Consider the following 22,230-nt stretch of genomic DNA (forward strand, 5'->3'; position numbering starts at 1 on the left):
TCTAAAACCCAGCTTAGCCTTCCTAGCCTGAGTGCTCTTTTACTTTTTTTTATGCTCAGGACAACTCAGTTTGAAATTTTCTATTTTGTGCTTTTGCACATCAGACTCTAAGCCTCAGAGGCCAACATAGTGCTTGACATACAGTTAATATCCCACAATCCTCTTTTGATTTACAGGTGGCGAGAAAACAGTGTATGTAGCAATGATGTCACTTCTTCAGAGTTACCTTCTGGATGAGTGCAAAGTGAGACTAGAACTCAGGTCTCCTTGCTCACAGGAGGAGTCCCTCCCAATGCCTCACACTGTACTTTCTGTCTCTGGCTGCTACCCTCATGTCAGTTAGGGCTGGGATCATTGTCGCTCATTGTGCTCAGAGCTGCTCATTAGTCAAAGATGTGAAGGTAGCTTGAGTCATGATCTGGCAATCAAGAAAATGAGAATTGCAGGGGTGCCTGGGTGGCTCAGTCATTAAGCGTCTGCCTTTGGCTCAGGTCATGATCCCAGAGTCCTGGGATTGAGCCCCACATCGGGCTCCCTGCTTGGCGGGGAGTCTGCTTCTCCCTCTCCCTCTGCCTCTCCCCACTGCTCCTACTCTCTCTCTCTCTGTATCTCTCTGTCTCAAATGAATAAATTAAAAAAAAAAAAAGAAAATGAGAATTGCAAATTGTAACTCTTTGATGAGACAGCAATTCTATTGTCAAATTATGGACCTTGTATCACATGGAGGGAGATTCTGTAAAAGTCTAAGATATTTGGCAAGTAAAAGGAAGGAAGCCATGTTTTTTGTTTGTTTTGTTTTGTTTTTTAGCAAATCATTTGCATCTCTGCTCTTGCAAAATCAGAACAGGAAGAAGAAAAACAATATTATTGTGATGGAGTCAGAGAGGTAGCTGCCAAATTCTTTCAAAGGATTCTGTTGAGGTTGCTTTTAGGCAACCAACGTGAACAATGGAAACACAGGTAAGGTAGAAGAACCCACAGCGACACCTTCCCCCCCAAATACAGACAGGCCTATTAGGCAACCCACCTCAAAATACCCATAAGCCCTAGCTGACCAATGGGTCAACTGACACCCAGACACCAAAAAAGAAAATTCCATTTGTTCCCATTCGTCCTCACCTTCCTTCTTAACTACAGCCTCCACACTGCCTCCCGGCAGACAGTCTCTCCCCTGCTGTCCTGCCTGCCGCTCCCTGGCAGTGGGTTCAGTAGACTTCTATCCCTTTTGCTCTGTCTCAAGTCAATTCTTCCACCTCCCAGGCTGCTGGCCTCCACCCAATTGGGTCACCCCACCTTTGGTGGCCCCCCAATCTGATCAGGAGACTTCCACAGTCTCCAAGGGGCATTGTTTCCTAGGGATGGAGAGATGTGGAGTTTTAAGGGGCCTGATCCATGGAAGGCACACTTTGAGGTCTGACTAGCACTCCCACAGGGACTGCAGAGGGGAGTTTCTCCTTGGCTTTTTGTTTGTTTGTTTGTTTGAAAACCCTAAACTTCTACACATTCTGCAGTTATGCATGCATGTAAGAGAGATCATTATACAATGGTGGATATTTGTCTTCCAAAGTATCAAAGTATAACTTTTACAAAGCTAAAAATGTAATTTTCATACAAATATATAGTGAGCATGTTAGGGATGTATTTAACTCATTAATAAGAAGATAGATAAGATGTCCAAGCTGGTTCAAAGGCAGATACAGGAAAGTGATGCCACTTTAGCTGGTGAAACTATAAAGAAAGAATGCTGGAATCAGATTGCTAAATTAGATACAAAATTAGTCAACAGACCAATAAAACCGCAACCTTCAGAGAGCTCTCTGCTAGATACAAATTATTTTCACTTCTTCTGGACAAAAATCATTTATTTGTACCCTGTCAGTTTTCTGCATCTTTTTTTTTTTTTAAAGATTTTATTTATTTATTTGACAGAGTCACAGCGAGAGAGGGAACACAAGCAGGGGGAGTGGCAGAGGGAGAAGCAGGCTCCCCGCGGAGCAGGGAGCCCAACGTGGGGCTCGATCCCAGGACCTTGGGATCATGACCTGAGCCGAAGGCAGACGCTTAACGACTGAGCCACCCAGGCACCCCAATTTTCTGCATCTTAATACCTAACTTTACTGTGTCTAGGACCTACTCAATAAGCACTTAAAAATCAGGCAAAATTGCATTCCCATAGAGTCAGATAGGTCATGTTAGACATTGAAAAGATACATAGCTTTTGTGTTGCTTGGTTTCTAAGTTTTAGAAAAATTTTCATAATAAAAGTTTCACAGGAAGGAAAAATAATACATCCATCAGTATTCCAAGATACCCAAAGTATGCCTTGAGTGATTCGTTAAGTGGGGAACGGTAGGGGAGAGAAAAAGGAAAATGGATCCAGGCTCCAGATATGATTGTTTTTCAGTCTTCTGATTGTGGAGGCCAAAAAACAGTAAATCCTGCCTCGAGCCTTTTGACCTCAGGTGTCTTGCAGAGGGAGACTTGAATGAGGCCATTCTTCACATATTTCAGCTGCTAGGTAAGGTCAATAGTTTGTAAAGGCATTTCACCAGGTTGGCTGGTTCATTCCTTCATTGAATGTCACTTCATTCATTCATGTCCCAGGCACTGTGTTACGTGCTGGGGATACAGCCAAGAATAAAGAAGGAATTCACATTGTGATGGTGGCTAAGATAGGCAAGAGAAGAGTAAACAGATATACAGAATAGCAATGAGCTGTGAGAGAAGTACCAATAAAGGAAGTAAAGCTTATTCTGTGATGGAGAACAGCAAGTGGGGTTGGCTTTGAGTCGGCTGGTCACTGACACTTCTCTGGAGAGGCAGCATTTAAACAGAGATCTGACAGGTGCCAGAGAACGTGCCAACCATCAGTAGAGCCATGGAAGGGGTGTTTCGGGCATTGGCAATCATAAGTTGCACAAGCCATGAGGCTGAAAAAGGCCATGCGTGTTCCAGAACCTACCTGAAGTCCAGGGAGTTCGAGGTGGGAAACAAGGCAGAGAGCAACATAAGGAAAGACGGGAAAGGGGGATGGAGGCATGATCATGAAGGTCTCTGCAGGGCACGGTAGAAATTTTTTATTTTGTTCTAAAAACAACAGAAAGTTATTTAACAGTTTTGTGCAGTGGAGCAACTCAATTTTCATTTAAGATTACCAGTCTAGGGGCGCCTGGGTGGCTCAGTTGTTGGGCGTCTGCCTTCGGCTAGGGTCATGATCCCAGGGTCCTGGGATCGAGCCCCGCGTCGGGCTCCCTGCTCCGCAGGAAGCCTGCTTCTCCCTCTGCCACTCCCCCTGCTTGTGTTCCCTCTCACGCTGTGTCTCTCTCTGTCAAATATAATTTTTTAAAATGCAAAAAAAAGATTACCAGTCTAACTGCTATATGGAGAAAGGATTATGGAGGGTAAGTCTTAAAACAGGAAGACCATTTGGGAGTTCCCTGCAGTAAGATTACAATAAGGCCTAAAGCAACGTAATGACTGTAGAGATGATGGACCGTGAGTGGTCTTGAGATGATCTTGAAGGTAGCATTGTGGGCGTTGCTGTTGAATGTGGACAATAAGAAGAGGAGGATTCAAGAATGACTCCCAGGCTTATGCGTGGTTAGCGAGATGGGTACCACAGAGGGCTGGAGCACGGGGGCAGGCAGAATTGAGATGATCGGGTTGGGAGCAATCAAGAATGCCACGGTGGACTTACTGAGTTTGCAAGTTTGGGTGGGCTCTGACACATTCAGGGTGAAATGGCAAGGAGGCATCAGGACATGAGTCTGGAGCACAAGGAAGAGGTCTGGGTTTGAAGAAGAAATTGAGAGTCTCAGCATGTAGAAGACATGTAAGTCTCTGAGAACAGATGACATTTCCAAGGGCAAAAGTACAGAGAGACAAGACAGCCCAGAGTTGAGGGGTATGTATTAATATGCAAGAGGTAAATAAACACTATAAAGAGTTCAACATTTCCATGTCCCTTTTAACTTTTACTGAAACCACGCAACCATTTCATGATTTAGTCTTTTTCACTGTGGAACATTCTAAGTCCCTGCTCTAAATCTGATTTGTGTGTTACTAGACAAAATGACTGCCAGGTGATTCCAATGATGTCTATCTCAGAAATGTTCTCCATCTCCCACTTGACAGCACAAAATTCCCAAGAAAATAATACAGAAATATCATTTTCCTTCTCAATAGGTTTCTAAACACCTTCCTGGTGCTCCCTTTCTTGTCCATCGAGAGCTGTCCTGTCAAGGAGGTAGTGAGTGTAAGAATACAGGTCAGAAGACTGGAGAGAAACTACCCCTTACCTCTTCTTCTTCAAGTAGAATGAGCCGAACCACAACAATGTGAATTGCATTGCCAATGCTTGGGTTGTGGAACAACCCAGTGACCTAGAGTCAGAAATGGAAAACCATTAGCTCACATGAATAGGTAACAGATAAATGCCAGAGGAGGGGGGAAATAGCATTGTGATGCACTTAAAATAAATGTCACCTTAGAGGTCAGGAATTCTGGGGAGAGTACAACGAAGAGTGAGAGATGCCCCCGGCCCAATCCACATTATGATACCTAAAGGCAACCTTTCCAAGGTGACTGGCTGGCTGTCTGCTTGCGGGACTGGTGCCTTTCTTCTCTTTGACCCTTTCCCCGACCCAGGGTCTTTCTCTCTTTTATTGTCAGTTCCGGAGGCAAATACCTTTCCCCATCTCGACAGGACTAACACTCTCTCTGGGGAGGCAGAAACATCAAGAATGAGAAAGGGAAATCTGGAATCAGGGGTCATTAACTTTATTCCAATTCTAACTACCTGTAGGAAATCATGTTCTAGTTCTTTGCCTCAGTTTACTTATCTGTGCACTAATATAAATTGGTGAGATAAACCCATACTAAAAGGACTGAGTCACTTGAGAAATACCTAGTAGAAAATACGTGATAAATTCCAAACTTCCCTAGGATATGCATTTTTAAGAGACAGACTAATTGGTCCTGAATTTCCATCCTTCCTCATTTAGGCAGGGAATAGATTCATATATACATGTGAAAAGAACAAAAAAGGTCTCTCTTATTTTTGGAGGGTGATGCCTATTCCCCAGCTGCCTCTCCCCACCCCACAGTCTGACTTACCATGTTCATGATGGTGAGGATATAGGACTCCACGCTGTCGCTCCCATGATACTCAATCATCTTCGTGTCGGCCACCACCAGCGTCTCCACCCATCGCTCTTTGCTGATGGAACGCCGAGACAGGCCTCTGCTGGGCCAGTGGTTCCTCTCCCACCTCTCTCGCTGTAGCTCCACCTTCTGGGAGGTGGCAAGACTGTCTAAACATTAAACAGAAGACACGGGGCTAACGCTATGTATCTCCATATACTACTCACCTATGTTTTAAAGATTCAAGGCCATAAGTTTAATTTATGTTTAACAATGTAGGAATGCAATGTTCTTTTTTTTTTTTAAGATTTTATTTATTTGACAGAGAGAGACAGAGAGCACAAGCAGAGTGGCAGGCAGAGGCGGAGGGAGAAGCATACTTCCCAAGGAGCAGGGACCCCGACGTGGGGCTCGATCCCAGGACCCTGGGTTCATGACCTGAGCCGAAGGCAGACGCTTAACTGACTGAGCCACCCAGGCGTCCCAGGAATACAATGTTCTTATATATATGCCTGAAATGGAAGAAGGGACCAATTTGAATGATTATGACCAAGATAACTGAAATCTGCATCTTACAGGGATTCAAAGTACTTCTTTGAAATAATTACTACCTATTTCATTAAATAGGTCCCCCACTATTAAGAAGATGTTATAATCAAAACTGGGAACTTTTTCTTTTCCTCCTCTCCTCTAAATTATTCAGTGCCTACTATACGCCAAGCAGTGTACAGGGTTTTAAAACGCCAAGTTGTTTATCCTCATGAACATTTGAGGGACGTACTTCTATCTCTGTTTTGCACATGTGAAAATTAATGTTCAAAATGCCTGGTTCAATAATTTCCCCAAAGTCACACAGCTCATAATTTTATGGTCCAGAAGATCCAGGGTTTTCTATGCCCTAGAGTCATGCGGTTTTCATATATGCCACATTGTCTCCCACCAAGTAAACATGCATACAACTGGAGAACATGTAAGCTGGAAAAGCTGCATATACTTCTAGAAGGTATGAAGGTAGAGTCGATACATTAATTTGCTCTGTAACCCTTCCCGCTGCCTCAGTTTCACTGTCTATGTGAAGTCAGAACACACTGAGGAGTAGTTACCAAAAAAAAAAAAAGAGAGAGAGACATAATCATAAGTCTGTAATTTCAAATTCATTTATTACGAGCTTCACTTGAAAATAATAAAGCCATACTTTGGTAAAATAACCAGGATTGTGTTAGCCTTGCAGGGAAGTCTTGTGAAGGTTTGCAGATGAGGAGATGGTTAACCCCTCATCTGTCTGTGGGAGAACAACGTTCTACTTTCCTTCTCCACCTGCTTTACACGGATAAGTATGCCTTCCCTCAGAAATCTCCAGAGATGTTTTCAACGGGTTCTAACTCTGCACCCCACTTATCCCCCCGTCTGTCACCCTCTTTTCAAAGCTCATGGGAACGCTTCAGACTATGTTTCCAAATCTCTCTGTGCAAGCCAGGGAGCAAGCCACACTTGAGCCCACGTGGGGCCTGTGTCTGGGAAGGGGTGTTAGCAGACCAGGCCAAGCAGAGGAATCCTATCAACCCGCTTAGGTGTGATCTCCTTCTCTCAATCCCTCCTGTCCCTGCCGTGTGGGGGCAGACCTCCTCCAAGCTGCAGGAATGCACAGTGCTCTCCCTGAGCCCCCTCCCTTGGCCATGTAGGCTCGTCACCCACCCCCGCTCTCAGAGGCTTCGGCCGGCTCCCTACAGTTGGCACAGAGGGTGCGATATGCAGCCCGTTCATTAAGAGCAGGACCCCCGCCACAGGCTGCAGCTGTGGGTGCCACTCCGCTCAAGCCTCAGGTGCCTATGGTTAGGAGCTGGGGGGACACTGGTAGGATAAAGGTGACCTCTCTGCTTCTCCCAGTCCTTTCTTATCTCACGTCTCTGCCTTTACCCACCCCCCTCCACCTTTTATCTCAACATCGATCAGCAGAGTTTAAAGCAAAAAAACAAAAGATAGCTTTATAGCCCATCAAGTTATTTCCAGCAAACAGGCGAGTTCTCAGTAAATAAAAGGGCAGGTAGGAGGAAACGTGGAAATGAGAATGCAGTCCGGTGAAGACGTGTTCCAACAAGACCTAAGCTAAGCACTTGCTAAAGGCCAGATGCTCGTGCTAATGAAAATGTCATCAGGTTTCAGATAATTCCCAAGGTAGAGATGTCTCTTGTATCACGGATGGTGCCAGAAGCCTTGCAGCAGTGGTGGGATTCAATCTGGGCCCTGATGGGACCGAGCAGGAAAAGAGGATCGTATCTATCTAGGCCGACTTTGTGAGGTTCTCTTGACGTCATCCCAGACTTAACAGAAGAAACGCTTCTGTTCAAAAAATTTTAGGCTGTACAAGAAGTCAGCCCTACACATTTATCTCCAAGGCCTGGTGACAAAGCCAGACAGCTCCTCGGGGGCAGGTGAGATGCCAACAATTCTAGAAAGCTCCCCTGACCCTGCCACCCCTCCCAACACACACAGACTGTCTTAGTCTGCTCAGGCTGCCATAACAAAATACCATAGCTTAAACAAGAGAAAACTATTTTCTCACAGTCCCTGAAGCTGTAAGTCCAAGCTCAGATGGCAGCAAGTGCAGGCTCTGGCGAGGAGCTGGCAGGAAAACTGGCTCTCTTCCTGGCCGCGGATGGCCACCGTCCCACGATCTGCGAACATGGTTTTTCCTCACTGTGTGCATGTGGACAGATCTCTCTTTCGTCCTCTTCGTCTACGGCCACCCATCCTGTTGAATTAGGACCCCACCCTTATGACCTCATTTAACCTTAGTTACCTCCCCAAAGCCCTATGTCCATATACAGTCACCCAGGGAGTTAGGGTCTGCACAGAGGCAATTTGGGAGGACACAGCTCCGTCCATACACCACGCCACACACACTATTCAGAGATGCCTCTTCTGGGCTGGGATGGCTTCTGGGCAGGCCTCACACTGAGAGCTTCCCACACTGCTGTAGCTCCCTGCTCTTCAGGGGGCTTCCAGTGAGGCTGTGAGCACAGAAGGGCATCTCCTGTAGCTTTGTCCTGAGGGCCTAACACCATGTCTGGCAAACAGTGGCACCCAGTAAAGGCTTGATGCGTGGGTAAAGGAAAAACTGAAGATGAATCAGACACAATTTAGGAATCACAAATACAGGAAAACTGCAAGCGCTCTCTACTTTTCCCTCTGGGATGACTCATTTCAATTAAAGAATTCTCCACACTGAGACTGTGAAGTGTTTGTTTTAGGGGGCGAAATCTAGCCACGTGGGCAGTTTACATCAGGACAATTTCCAGTCCTGACCCAGGGCGGACTCCTCCCAGGCCTGAAGCTAGAGAAGGGCAGCTCTCTGTGCTAACAGAGCCAAGGGCCTACGGATCTCTGCAAAATACAAACGATGGACTCCTTTTTCCCTTCCGCAAACCCTGCATGCTTTAGGCAGCTCTTCACGGAGCTCTCTCTCATTTAGAGCTTTCCGGGGTAGCAGAGCTTTTACCTGCGGCCCATCTCTCAGCCTTCCGAGGGGGCCAGGTCGTCTGCAGACAGGGAGGAAGCATGACTGGAGCCAGGGGTTTGGAGGAGGCTCAAGGATGACCAGGGAACAAGGCAAGTGAACACAGAGGGGAGAAGACCCAGGAAATGATACCTGGACTCTAAGGGATGTTTTCAGCGTGCCAGGAGCTTCTAGCCCGGACAATGAAGCCACGTCTCCACTGAGGTACGTGCTCAAGGCTCTGCCTCCGTCCCTAACTCAGCTGTTCGCTCACCTCGATTCTCTTCCGCTGCCTCATGCACAGATTTCTCATAGAGAGGGGGGATGTCTGCCTGGCCTATAAAGCGTTACTTACCACTAACTGCAAACGGGCCATTAACGGCACCTACCGCCAGATTTGAGGCCCAGCTGCCCCCACGAAGATCCTCTCAGGTTAACCTTCTCCAGGCCACACCCTACAGCTTCTAGACAAATGAGACCCAGGGCCCTGACTGCCCCCTTCCCACCACCAGCCTGGGTGAGGTTCCTGAAACAAAGCTCAGCAGCAACACGATCACTGACAGCCACCGCCTAACAAGAGGCTGGCCTGTGATAAGCACTTTTATTTGATCCTTTATTAGTTAGTTCTCAATAACTTTATAAGTCTTATTATTGCCATTTTAAAATAAGAAACAGGAAATTCAGAGAGGTTACAAAATTTGTTTAAACTCTCTAAGCCAATAAGCAGCAGCCCTGCATTTAAAACAAAAAATTGTTTTTTAAAGATTTATTTGAGAAAGAGAGTGCGCACATGTGCACATGCAGGAAAGGGATGGAGGGACAGAGGGAGATGGAGAAAGAGAATCCCAAGCAGACTCCACGCTAAGTGCAGAGTCCCACACAGGGCTCAATCCTAGGACCTTGAGATCAGTACGTGAGCCAGAATCAAGAGTAAGATGCTTAACCAACTGAGCCACCCAGGCACCCCAGCAGACCAGCATTTTAGATGAGTCAGTCTGAATGTCATTTAGATTGGTGGTGTGGAGATAGGGGTGGGGGTCCTGAGAAACCTCTGGCTGGAAACTGCAATGTGGGGAGTAGAAAGGATTAGCTCAAGACGGTCATCATAGGGGCACCTGGGTGGTTCAGTCATTAAGCATCTGCCTTCGGCTCAGGTCATGATCCCAGGGTCCTGGGATGGAGCCCTGCATCGGGCTCCCTGCTCGCTGTGAGGCCTGCTTTTCCCTCTCTCACTCCCCCTGCTTATGTTCCCTCTCTCACTGTCTCTCTCTCTCTCTGTCAAAATAAATAAATAAAATCTTTAAAAAAAAAAAAAGACGGTCACCCTAGGGGAAAAGGTGGACCAGACACCAGCTGACCCCAAAGCTCCAAGTCCCTACCAGTCCTAAGCAAAGCTCGAAGGAAATTTGTGTAGGAGAAGCTCAACAGGTAATTCGTGACTTTTTGCTACTGGCTTTCTGGAAACAATGTCTCACTTCTCTTGTACAGTCCAGACATAACCTACTGAGAGAAGATGTCCTGGACCCAGATGTGGTGGCTGGAGAAATGGCACCAGGAAAAAGGAAGGACATTTTAAGTCTGATAGGACCTAGAAAGCTTCTATTCAGGCCCACCATTGACAACTGTTCACTCCCCGACCCCATAGGCCTGGACTAAACCACTCCTGTACTGAGCCACTTATAGGTCCCATGACCTTGGAGCAGTGTTCTCGTCACCTCCCCCCCCCCCCCCCCCCCCCCCCCCCCCCGCATGTAATGAGGAAAGTGAACTGGACTCCTACTTTTAAAAATGTATTTTAGGGGCATCTCTCTGCTTCAGGCGGTAGGGCATGCGACTCTCGATCTCAGGGCCGTGAGTTCGAGCCCCATGTTGGGTATAGAGATTACTTAAAAAAAACAAAAAATAAAAAAATAAAAATGTATTTTAGTAACAGACCCTTTCTTCAGACAAAGATTATGCAAAAAGCAAGGAAAAGAAAGAATTCCGAGGCACACGTGGCAGATGGCACAGAAAGGGAGTCCACGTGGCAGAGCTAAACCACCCGATGACACCATCTCTAAGGGTCCTTTCAGCCCTGGGTGTTGTTCCAGTTGAGCAAAGACACCTTCCATTGCCCATACGACTCATCAGTTTGCTGCTACCACACACTTACGACCAGACCCCTTTCCTGGGAGAACACAGTTGCCTTTCCCAACCGAGCTGAATGTCAGTACTGGTGCTCATATTCAGCAGCAATGATAGTTAAGCTGCCGGAGGTGTCCGTCTCTTCGGACCAGCTTTGGGTAGATCTGAAATGCCTCAGCCAGGAAGCTCATTTTCAGTAAAAAGAAGTCTACTTTATTCACTATGAACCAAAACTATTTTTGTCCTTAGGTAACAGACTATCCATTTCTCAAAACTGGCCACTGCTAAAGTGAAGATGTAGGTCTTCAATGACAAACAAGTGAAGCAACAAGAGTCTAAGTGTTAATAAGCAGGAAATGTCAAAAGCAAGTACTCCCCAGGTTTAGGGCTGTGGACAAAAAGTATAAGTACCTGAAAAAATCAAATGATATATGCTTCCCAAAGGCTGACTGGTCCTGGCTGGCAATGCCCTCACTTCATTAAGAACATGTCGAAAAGGAGAAAGGAAATGACGAATCATTTTGGAAATGTGAAACCTCCCAAAATAACAACATAATTAAATCAAGTGCAGGTGAAAGGGAGGGGTTTTCTTTGTTTTGTTTTTTTTTAAAGCGCTCCAGAGAGCCGATAATCAGAGTGAGAATTTATAAAACAATATGATCCATTATTATCTTATTTTAAATTGTCAATTTCATTCATTGCTAACACTCACAATGACAAGCAATTCCACTGATTTGAGATCTAACCCCACACACTTTCTTTCCCTTCCTCATCCTCTGACAGAAATACATGGTACTGGCACAAAAACAGACATATAGACCAATGGAACAGAATGGAGAGCCCAGATATGGACCCTCAACTCTATGGTCAAATAATCTTCGACAAAGCAGGAAAAAATATGCAATGGAAAAAAGACAGTCTCTTCAATAAATGGTGCTGGGAAAATTGGACAGCTATGTACAGAAGAATGAAACTCAACCATTCTTTAACACCATACACAAAGATAAACTCAAAATGGATGAAAGACCTCAATGTGAGACAGGAATCCATCAAAATCCTAGAGGAGAACATAGACAGTAACCTCCTCAAAATCAGCCACATCAAGCTATATCTCCAAAGGCAAGTGAAACAAAAGCAAAAATGAACTTTTAGGACTTCATCAAAATAAAAAGCTTCTGCACAGCAAAGGAAACAGTCAACAAAACAAAGAGGCAACCCACAAACATAGTACGTGTTAAAGTCAAAAAATGGGCAGAAGACATGAACAGACACTGCTCAAAAGAAGATATACAAATGGCTAACAGACACATGAAAAACATGTTCATCATCATTAGCCATCAGGGAAATTCAAATCAAAACCACATTGAGAGATACCACCTTACACCAGTTAGAATGGCAAAAATTGACAAGGCAAGAAACAACAAATGTTGGAAAAGTTGTGGAGAAAAGGGAACCCTCTTACACTGTTGGTTGGAACACAAGTTGGTACCGCCACTTTGGAAAACAGTGTGGAGGTGCCTCAAAAAATTAAAAATAGAGCTACCCTATGACCCAGCAATTGCACTACTTGGTATTTACCCCAAAGACACAGATGTAGTGAATAAAGAAAAGCCATATGCACCCCAGTGTTCACAGCAGCAATATCCACAATAGCCAAACTGTGGAAAGAGCTGAGATGCCCTTCAACAGATGAATGGATAAAGAAGATGTGGTCCATATATACAATGGAATATCACTCGGCCATCAGAAAGGATGAATACCCAACTTTTACATCAACATGGATGGGACTGGAGGAGATTATGCTAAGTGAAATAAGTCAAGCAGAGAAAGTCAATTATCATATGGTTTCATTTATTTGTGGAACATAAGGAATAGCATGGAGGACACTAGGAGAAGGAAGGGAAAAATGAAGGGGGGGGGAATTGGAGGGGGAGACCAACCATGAGAGACTATGGACTCTGAGAAACAAACAGCGTTTTAGAGGGGAGGGGGGTGGGGAGATGGGTTAGCTTGGTGATGGATATTAAGGAGGGCACATACTGCATGGAACACTGGGTGTTATATGAAAACAATGAAACATGGAACACTACAACAAAAACTAATGATGTATTGTATGGTGACTAACATAACGTAATAAAATAAAATTAAAAAAAAAAAAGAAAGAAATGTGCTGATGCATTTCTCACAATGAAGACCCATGTGGAAGAGGCAGCTAGGGACAGAAGAGGACAACAAAACCAAAAATTTAAATAATCAACCAAGTAGAATAATGAGTCCCAGCAAGCTGAAACGTTGATAGAACCCTAATGACAGCCTTTCCTTAGCTTAGTAAGGAAATGGTGAATAACCAAGGGACTTTCACACTTCACCAAGGCATCATGAAAGGCATTTTATACATAGCCTCTAGGTCCTCGGTAGTGAGCTCTCCATTTCCAAAGGTGTTCAGAGTTTATTCCTGCACAGTTACATTTTCAAGTAGAATATAGAATTGCACCAGTTTATAAATAACTAGCTATACTGCAATCTAAGCAGGGAATTTAGTACACTTCTCCCAAGCTCTCTTGACCTTGGGACTTGTTGCTTTCAGAGCTCTCGTTAATACCTTGTTCCATGGCACATCACTTAGGAAATACAGCTTTTAAGGATTCCTAGCTCAGGAAGGAAGTCAGATTAAATGAGTGCTGAAGCTTCTTCAGATGATAAGGATCTGTCAATCTAAGATGATCTGTAGAAATGAAGGAAAGGCTGCCTTTTCCAGGAGCTACAGAGTGGGAACAGAAACACAGGGTACCTATTTCTTCAAGTAGCTTATGTTCTCTTTCTAGGGTTCTCTCTGGTCTCAATGAAGGTGTACATCTCGATGGACCAGAAAAGCATATGACTTAAGTAGAACCACTGAAAAAGTGGGAGAGACAGGAGGGGGCTCTTGAAGAATGGAGCCCTTTCATCTGTGGGGAGATGGATGATGGACCAGTACGGGACCATGTTACCAATTACTTAGGGCTGATTGTGGGCTTCAGCAGGACCTTCCAAGAAAAGGCCCACTCTGGAACTCCTGATCTACCTATCCTGGCAGTACTTTAAAGATGACCAAATCCTAGAAACATAGTACGTGTTCAATAAATATGAGCCCAACTGCTTAGCAGGTTTTTCTTAAAACTCACGAGGACCTACAGCCAACTGTTGTCCCAAGGAGGAGAAATGAATCCATGTTATCCAAATAGATCAAGGTCATTCTAAGGTAGTGGGCAACCTAAGGTAGGGACCCTCTCAGCTCAGTGTCCCTTTCCCATCTGTCTACACTCCTGCTCTGTGGTTTGTATCCAACCCTAAAAGTATCATATCAAATACTGAACATGTCTAAAGCAATTTGTGCCTGCCTTTATGGTAACTGTGTCAGACCGCCGATTCTCCCAGTATTGGCTCTTCCTTCTTGATTTTTCTGCTGGGCACATGGCCTCCTAGAATCAAGAATAAATTTCCCAGCCTCCCTTGCAGCTCAATTCTAACCAATGGGACACTTGGGGAAGCACCATGTGTAACTTCTAGAACTTAAAAGGAAGGCACAGGGACTTCTTTTCCTGTTCTTCCTTCCTGGCCCTGAATGTGGATGGTCTGGACAAGAACGTGGAAGCCAGACATCAAAGAAGATAGAACAGGACAGAAGACAGGCAACAGGAGTCTGAGCTCCTGATGATTGTGGAGGACGACACCAACCTTGGACATTTTATCTCCAAATTTCATTTATGGGAGAGATAAATAAAAGTCTATTTTTCAACTAGAATGGAAGAGGGCTGTTTTGTCTATCCTTCTATACCCAGCACCTAGAAGAGTTCCTTGCACTCAATAACAATATTTCAAATCAATACATCTTATTTAGAGTTTTCTGTCACACATAAACATATCATCCTGAAGGATATGATGAGTTAATCACTCCTTCCATGTCCATAAGCTTTATCTCTGCTCACCCATAACCCTCAAGGGGTGGGTCCCTTTCCTCTCCAAGTGGTAGCATCTGATCCCTCTCCTTGGATCAGCAAGTTGATTAAGTGTAAATAAACAGAGGGTTCTCTTTTAATACCTCCACTGTGTAAATAGCAGGACTAAGACTGACCACCCCAAATGGCTTCCAGAAACAGCATGTTCAGAAAGGCTACACGCCCACTCGTGCCCTGTGGAACACAATGCCATGAGTCCTGTGTATGATCTTCTTAACATATCACCCACACACATACTTAAAACCCAGAGTTCAGAGCTCCAGGGAAGCCATCATCTTTGTCTTTAGCATTTGGTGAACATCTGCTGTCTGCATTCCCATCTTTCCCCCCACCCCTTTGTTTTTTTGTTGTGTTGTGTTGTGTTTTGTTTTTAACCTCTCAGAGCTCTGCTCATATTCATATCCACTCCACTATCTGCATTTAAAGAAAAGGGCTACTTTTTTTTTAAAGCTTTTTGTCCAGAATTTTAAAGTTTCCCATATTGGAAGTGAGGGCTAGAGGTTTCTTGTCTACCATATTTTTGTGTTGTTTTTCACAGTGAAACTCAGCCCTACTATATTTACAAAATAGTGTATTCAATTTACAAAAATGTTTTTTGTAAAAGTAGGAAATGCTACAGAGTGCAGAGTTTCCCCATGTGTTATAAGAATCTGTTTCCTAGGGGCACGTGGGTGGCTCAGTCTTTAAGCGTCTGCCTTTGGCTCTGGTCATGATCCCAGGGTCCTGGGATTCAGCCCCGCATCGGGCTCCCTGCTTGGCGGGAAGCCTGCTTCTTCCTCTCCCACTCCCCCTGCTTGTGTTCCCTCTCTCATTGTCTCTCTCTGTCAAATAAACAAAATCTTTAAAAAAGAATCTGTTTCCTAAATAGTCTAAAGCCACTGAAGGCACTGAATACAGCGTTTTTTCTTAGCCCCCTGGGATATCACACACTTGACAAAGTAATTCAAGGCGGAGGGAACTCAGGAAACATAAATTATAATCATAGGGGACATTATATCTGCTGCGATCATGGACTGCTTTGTTCTTGTGACAAGTGCCAAAAAGAGAGACTGCAATTTGTTTTGCTTTTTTCTAGTAAAGGTCAGGATGATATTATCATTGTTATGAACCAAAGGCAGGATTTTAACTATTCTCATATGTAGCAAATAAATGGATTTGCCACTTAATTCTCTTAGCTCAAAGCTCTATGTTTCATTTAATCTTTTGCCTGGGTTATCCTGCTGGTCTGGACAGCGCCCCCCTGAGGGGGAAGCCTTTCTTTACAAGGGAGGACAGATCAGAGTCTCAGTCATCTGTGTAACTCAACACTCAGCATTGAGCCTGGTGTCTTCTGACATGGAATAAGTGTCTGCTGAATGAGTATATGGATTCCTTCACTTAATATTTATTTGTGGGACTGGAGTGTCATATAGAGCATTAAATAAAACCAAAAAAAAGTATTTGAATTCTAGTGAGTCTAATCTGATCTTCATCATTCATGCATTCCAACTTCTGTATTTTTCTCAACATATTTAGCCACTTCCAACCACCGACCCCCAAAGCAGAATGCTAACAACAAATGTGCTGGCAAGTTTTGTTTCCTAAAGGAAACGTTATTCTGGAGGAAAGTGCTCTCTTGCCTCTAACAGAGGAGGGAAACCACTAAGTAAAAAGGCATTCCCATTTCAGCTCTCAAATTTCTTGGAAGTTCATTACAGAAAGTGGAATTTGGGGTAATTTTTTTCTTTTATCTGCTTTATTGTGTTTTCTACATTACTTTTATAGTTGGAAAAATAAACTTTAAAAAATGTGACGAAGGCCCTTTACTTTCATTTTCTTCACAATTTGTAATTTAATAGCAGCATTTTTCTGAGTATTTACTCCAATTCTCTCATTAATGTTTGTCCTTTCAACCAAGTAGCCAGAGGCTATTCTCCCCAACCATCTACAATGCTTCCCTAGCCACAGCCATTACAGTAAATGACGTAATTATTAAGAAATAGCTGATGCGGGCGCCTGGGTGGCTCAGATGGTTAAGCGTCTGCCTTCGGCTCAGGTCATGATCCCGGGGTCCTGGGATCGAGTCCCGCGTCGGGCTCCCTGCTCTGCGGGAAGTCTGCTTCTCCCTCTGCCTCTCTCTCTCTCTCTCTCTCTCTCATGAATAAGTAAATAAAATCTTTTAAAAAAAAAATAGCTGATGCAATGCATCTATTCATTCATTTTCTGGTTCTCCAAAGGAAGACAAAGAGACCAGGGTGGGGGGAAATACAAAATTAAGGAGGAAAAAAAGGAATTATTCCTTTTATGTAAGCAGCCAGCCATTCTTCTATGAAGGTATGTGGTGGCAAAGAGCTTTCAAAATAGGAACCAGCATTTCCATTAAAGAACTAGAGATACATGAAGTACAAAGGGAGACACTGAACTTAGCCAGATAAATACTCTTTCCGGGGCACTGGAGAGAACACTCTGATCCAGGGAAGCACAGGACACTCTGTAGCCCAGCAGCCACAGGCAGCCTTAGTGTCCCCGAAATGTGCTGTATGTCTCAAGTACACCCTGGATTTCTTTTTCTTTTTTATCTGAAGTCAAGTTAGTTAACATACAGTGTATTATTAGTTTCAGAGGCAGAATTTAGGGATTCATCAGTTGCGTACAACACCCAGTGCTCATTCTATCATGTGCCCTCCTTAATGCCCATCACCCAATTACCCCGTCCTGCCACCCACCTCCCCTCCAGCAACTCTCAGTTTGTTCCCTAGAGTTAAGAGTCTCTTACCGTTTGCCTCCTCCGATTTTATCTTATTTTATTTTTCCTTCCCTTCCCCTATGTTCATCAGTTTTGTTTCTTAAATTCCACATATGAGTGAAATCATATGGTATTTGTCTTTCTCTGACTGACTTATTTCACTTAGCATAATACTCTCTACTTCCATCCATGTCATTTCAAATGGCAAGATTTCATTCTTTTTGATGGCTGCATAATATTCCATTATATATATATACACACCACTTCTTCTTTATCCATTCATCTGTTGATGGACAGGTGGGCTCTTTCCATATTTGACTATTGTGGACATTGCTGCTATAAACATTGGGGTGCACATGCCCCTTTGAATAACTATACTTGTATTTTGGATAAATATCCAGTAATGCAATGGCTGGGTCATAGGGTAGCTCTATTTTCAACTTTTTGAGGAACCTCCATACTGTTTTCCAGAGTGGCTGCACCAGCTTGCATTCCCACCAACAGTGTAGGAGGGTTCCCCATTCTCCACATCCTCGCCAACATCTGTCATTTTTTGTATTGTTCATTTTAGCCATTCTGACCAGTGTGAGGTGGTATCTCAATGTGGTTTTAATTTAATACACTCTGGATTTCAAAGATTTAGTATGAAAAAAAAAAGAATGTAAACTATCACATTAACAATTTACACTGATTATGTGTTGAAATAATATTCTGGGTATTTTGGGCTAAGGAAATTATTAAAATTAACTTCACCTATTTCTTTTTATTTTTTTTTCTTGGCTGCTACAAAACTGAGAATTAAATGTATTGTGCATTAGATTTTTATTGCACAGAATTTATTTAGAGCTCCAGACACTTGGTTATTAATCCAGGGTCTCCTAATTATTTGTCTAACGTCTGCCTCACAGAACTGCTGTAAGGAAGGAGTACATTACAATGTGGCGGGGGGGGGGGGGCGTCAAGCACATACCTGCCACATACCAGAGTCATAATAAGTGTTATTTTGTTTTCCTTCATCTTATTTGCAACTAAAGATATGATGTTTATAATAGGTTGAAACCTCAGTTCCTCTTGTTTTCAGTTATGTTTATGTAATTTCACTGATTGGGGAGAGCCATGATTTTAACCAGCCTGGCTGCCTCATCCCTGCCCTCGCCTGATAAAATATATTGGTTCCTCAGGCACTAAAGCAAAACGACAAGGAAGCATCATTCAGAAGCAAGTAATTTTACCTATTATTTTTTTCCATATTTTAAAGGAGAGAGAGAGAGAGATCAGATAGTTCTGACACTTAGATTTATTCTAAAAAGTGACTTCCTGGGGCGCCTGGGTGGCACAGTCAGTTCAGGGTCTGACTCCTGGTTTCGGCTCAGGTGGTGATCTCAGGGTAGTGAGATGGAGCCCCGCATCGGGCTCGATACTCCAGCACAGTCTATTTGGGTTTCTCTCTCTCCCTCTGCCCCTCCCACTCATGCGCTCTCTTTTTAAAATAAAAAAATAAATCTTTCAAAAAAATAAAAAGTGACTTCCTGTCCTTTGACAGACGAGCAGATAAACAAAATGTGGTGTATATACCTACGTACAATGGAATGTTATTCAGCATCCTGACACCTGCTACAACATCAATGAAGCTTGAGGACGTTACGCTAAGTGGAATAACCAGTCACCAGAGGACAAAGACTGTATGATTACAAGTACATGAGGCACCTGGAGTAGTCAAATTCGTACAGAAAGATAACAGGATGGTGGTTGCCAAGGGCTGCCTGGGGAGGGAGAATAGAAGGAGTTATTGCTTGATTGATACAGAGTTTTAGTTCGGAAAGATGAAAACAGTTCCGGAGATGGATGGGTAGGGGTGATGGCACACAGTAAGGTGAACGCACATGAAGCCGCTGAAATGCACCCTTAAAATAATGAAAATGGAACATTTTATTTTATATCGATTTTACCACAATTAAAAAACTAATTTTAAAAAAGGTAACTTCCATGGTAGATGGTGGATGTTAAGTGAACACAGATCCACTCAACCTCTCACACTTCCTATCACCACGTCAACCAGTCCCATAGTGACCTTTAAGTCCCTAAAGAGACTCACTCACCAATCACTATTTCACAATCACTGAAGTGTGCTTAATTATTAAGGCATTAACATTTCAACAAGTAGAGCTGCCAAAGTAAGATTTTTCTAAACGAACTCACATTTTAATTAGCCAGAAATTCCACTTCCCAACACATTACAGTGAAACGAGTATGGCAATAACATAGGTTCAAAGTTTTCCCTGAACCTTTCCAGGACTCTTGACTGCAGCCCGGCTGGTCCCGCCCTCTGTGACTTTCTCCCCCTGCCCTAGGGCTACAATCTATTCACCAATGCAAGACAAGCTGGTCTTGACTGAACCTTTATGCCTCTGCCCACTTCTGCCCTCTTGAGTCTATAGAGTTTTCTAAGCGGCTCTTTTTGGCTTAATATGGACAACCTGAGATGTGTCCTCCGTAGATCCACTTGCCTTGTTGGACTATGTTTCAAGCATATGATTTTTCCTCTCTAACCCTCCACCTAAGTCCTTGTTTGCCCAAGAAGGCAGCTCTGTCAGCGTCTACCAAATGTAACTCTTCTCTCGGATGTTGCTTTAGGCCTCCCGGCTTTAGAAAGAGAAACTTTAGAGTTTTCTCTTCTCAAAAATGGGGTAGTAAATTCAATATGTATACAGATCTTCCTTGACATACAATGGGGTTATGTCCCAATAAACCCATTGTCAGTTGCAAATATCATTAAGTCAAAAATATATTTAGTCCACCTAAACCACCAAACATCATAACTTAGCCTGGCCTACCTTAAACATGCTCAGAGCACTTATGCAAACCTACAGTTGGGCCAAATCATCTAACGCAAAGCCTATTTTATAAGAAAGCACTGACTATCTCATGTAATTTACTCAATACTATACTGAAAGTGAAAAACAGCAAGGTTGTATGGGGACAGACGGTTGTAGGTGTACTGGTTGTTTCCCTCATGATGGTGTGGTTGACTGGGACCTGTGGCTCCCCGATGTCCCCCTTGTTGAGACAGACAGAGACAGAGACAGAGAATCTTAGCTCAGGAAAAGATCAAAACTCAAAGTTCGAAGCATGGTTTCTACTGAATGCATACTGCTTTCACATTATCATAAAGTCAAAAAACTGTAAGCTGAACCCTGATAAGTTGGGAATGGCCCATACTTCACTGTGATACTTAATATAGGCATAAGATACCGTGCATATATTCAAAACCTGCCAGGCCTGCACTACCCTCTCTGGGGAAAGATAAAGTAGAAATTAGAGTTCTTTTTTTTTTTTTAATTTTATTTTATTATGTTAGTCACCATACCATACATCATTAGTTTTTGATGTAGTGATCCACGATTCATGTTTTTGTATAACACCCAGTGCTCCATGCAGTACGTGCCCACCTTGATACCCATCACTGGGCTAACCCATCTGCCCCACCCCTCCCCTCTAAAACCCTCAGTTTGTTTCTCAGAGTCCATAGTCTCTCATGGTTCATCCCTCCGATTCCCCCCCCTTCATTTTCCCCTTCCTTCTCCTAATGTCCTCCATGCTATTCCTTATATTCCACAAATAAATGAAACCATATGATAATTGACTTTCTCTGCTTGACTTATTTCACTTAGCATAATCTCCTCCCATCCCATCCATGTTAATGTAAAAGTTGGGTATTCATCTTTTCTGATGGCTGAGTAATATTCCATTGTATATATGGACCACATCTTCTTTATCCATTCATCTGTTGAAGGGCATCTCGGCTCTTTCCACAGTTTGGCTATTGTGGACATTGGTGCTATGATCATTGGGGTGCATATGGCCCTTCTTTTCACTACATCTGTGTCTTTGGGGTAAATACTGAGTAGTGCAATTGCTGGGTCATAGGGTAGCTCTTAAGCTCAAGATGCTCTCTCATTTACTGGAGAAGGAAAAAAAAAGCCACCAGCCAGAAACTGAGAATCATATAAACAATAAATGATTAAAAGCCACTCAGAGTGCATGCAGATAAGCGTTCGGAGGGAAAAGAGATCAAGCTGGATTCAATGAGCAGCTGTATTTTCCAGTCACCGGCCAGGCCCTGAGATCACAGAAGTGAATAAAATCAACTTTACTCCCATTGAGGTGCTCTGCATCCAGTGAGCAGATGGAACAGACTTCCTTCTCAAGGTGGAAGGTAGATTTTCGGGGTGAATGTAACTAGACAGAGGAGAGAGGAGAGCAGATGGGGTGACCAGGATGAACAAAGGTGCAGGGAGAAGGCTCGATGATGCAGCTTTTCAAAAATTCACAACGGCCTGGAGAATTCCAAACTGCCTAATCCTAAACTATTTTCATTTGCCAAATGATTAGGGGACATTAGCTCTCCTTTGTGTTATGTTTTGCTTATTAAAATGAGCTTGTATTTCTAAACCAACACATACTGGGATGGTGGGGTGAACCCAGAGAGCCTGCAAAAGGGCTGCAGATGGAAGCAAAATGTTAATTTTGCTGCAAAGACTCCATGAAGTGAACATTTCCCATGTCCGCAGCTGAGTAGTAAGTCATTATGGTTCCCAGCATATGAATACGAAAATTGAGCAATGCCTACTAGATAAGCTGAAAACATTTAAGAGGAGTGAGTGAAGCTTGTTCTTCCCAATAAGAACGTGTACCTTACGCAATCAGAGTTGCCTCTCTTGACAACGTAGCAGTAGGACAGCAGG

At 43.6% G+C, this 22,230-nt stretch overlaps 1 protein-coding gene across 5 annotated transcripts in view; it reads right to left on the minus strand.

Moving 5' to 3' along the window:
- LOC118006572 (A disintegrin and metalloproteinase with thrombospondin motifs 12-like) overlaps nt 1-22,230 on the minus strand; it is a 298,824-nt gene that overhangs the window by 123,376 nt on the left and 153,218 nt on the right. For all 5 annotated transcript variants that reach the window (XM_034999292.1, XM_034999293.1, XM_034999294.1 and 2 more), the window contains exons 4-5: nt 5,116-5,312; nt 4,299-4,382 (exon numbers count right to left, since the gene is read on the minus strand). In XM_034999292.1, coding sequence (XP_034855183.1) covers nt 4,299-4,382; nt 5,116-5,312 — 281 coding nt within the window. The remainder of the gene's footprint in view (nt 1-4,298; nt 4,383-5,115; nt 5,313-22,230) is intronic.

The sequence above is a fragment of the Mirounga leonina genome, unplaced genomic scaffold, assembly GCF_011800145.1.
Source record: "Mirounga leonina isolate KUSES-001 unplaced genomic scaffold, KU_Mleo_1.0 Mir_97, whole genome shotgun sequence".
NCBI classification, from domain to species: domain Eukaryota; kingdom Metazoa; phylum Chordata; class Mammalia; order Carnivora; family Phocidae; genus Mirounga; species Mirounga leonina.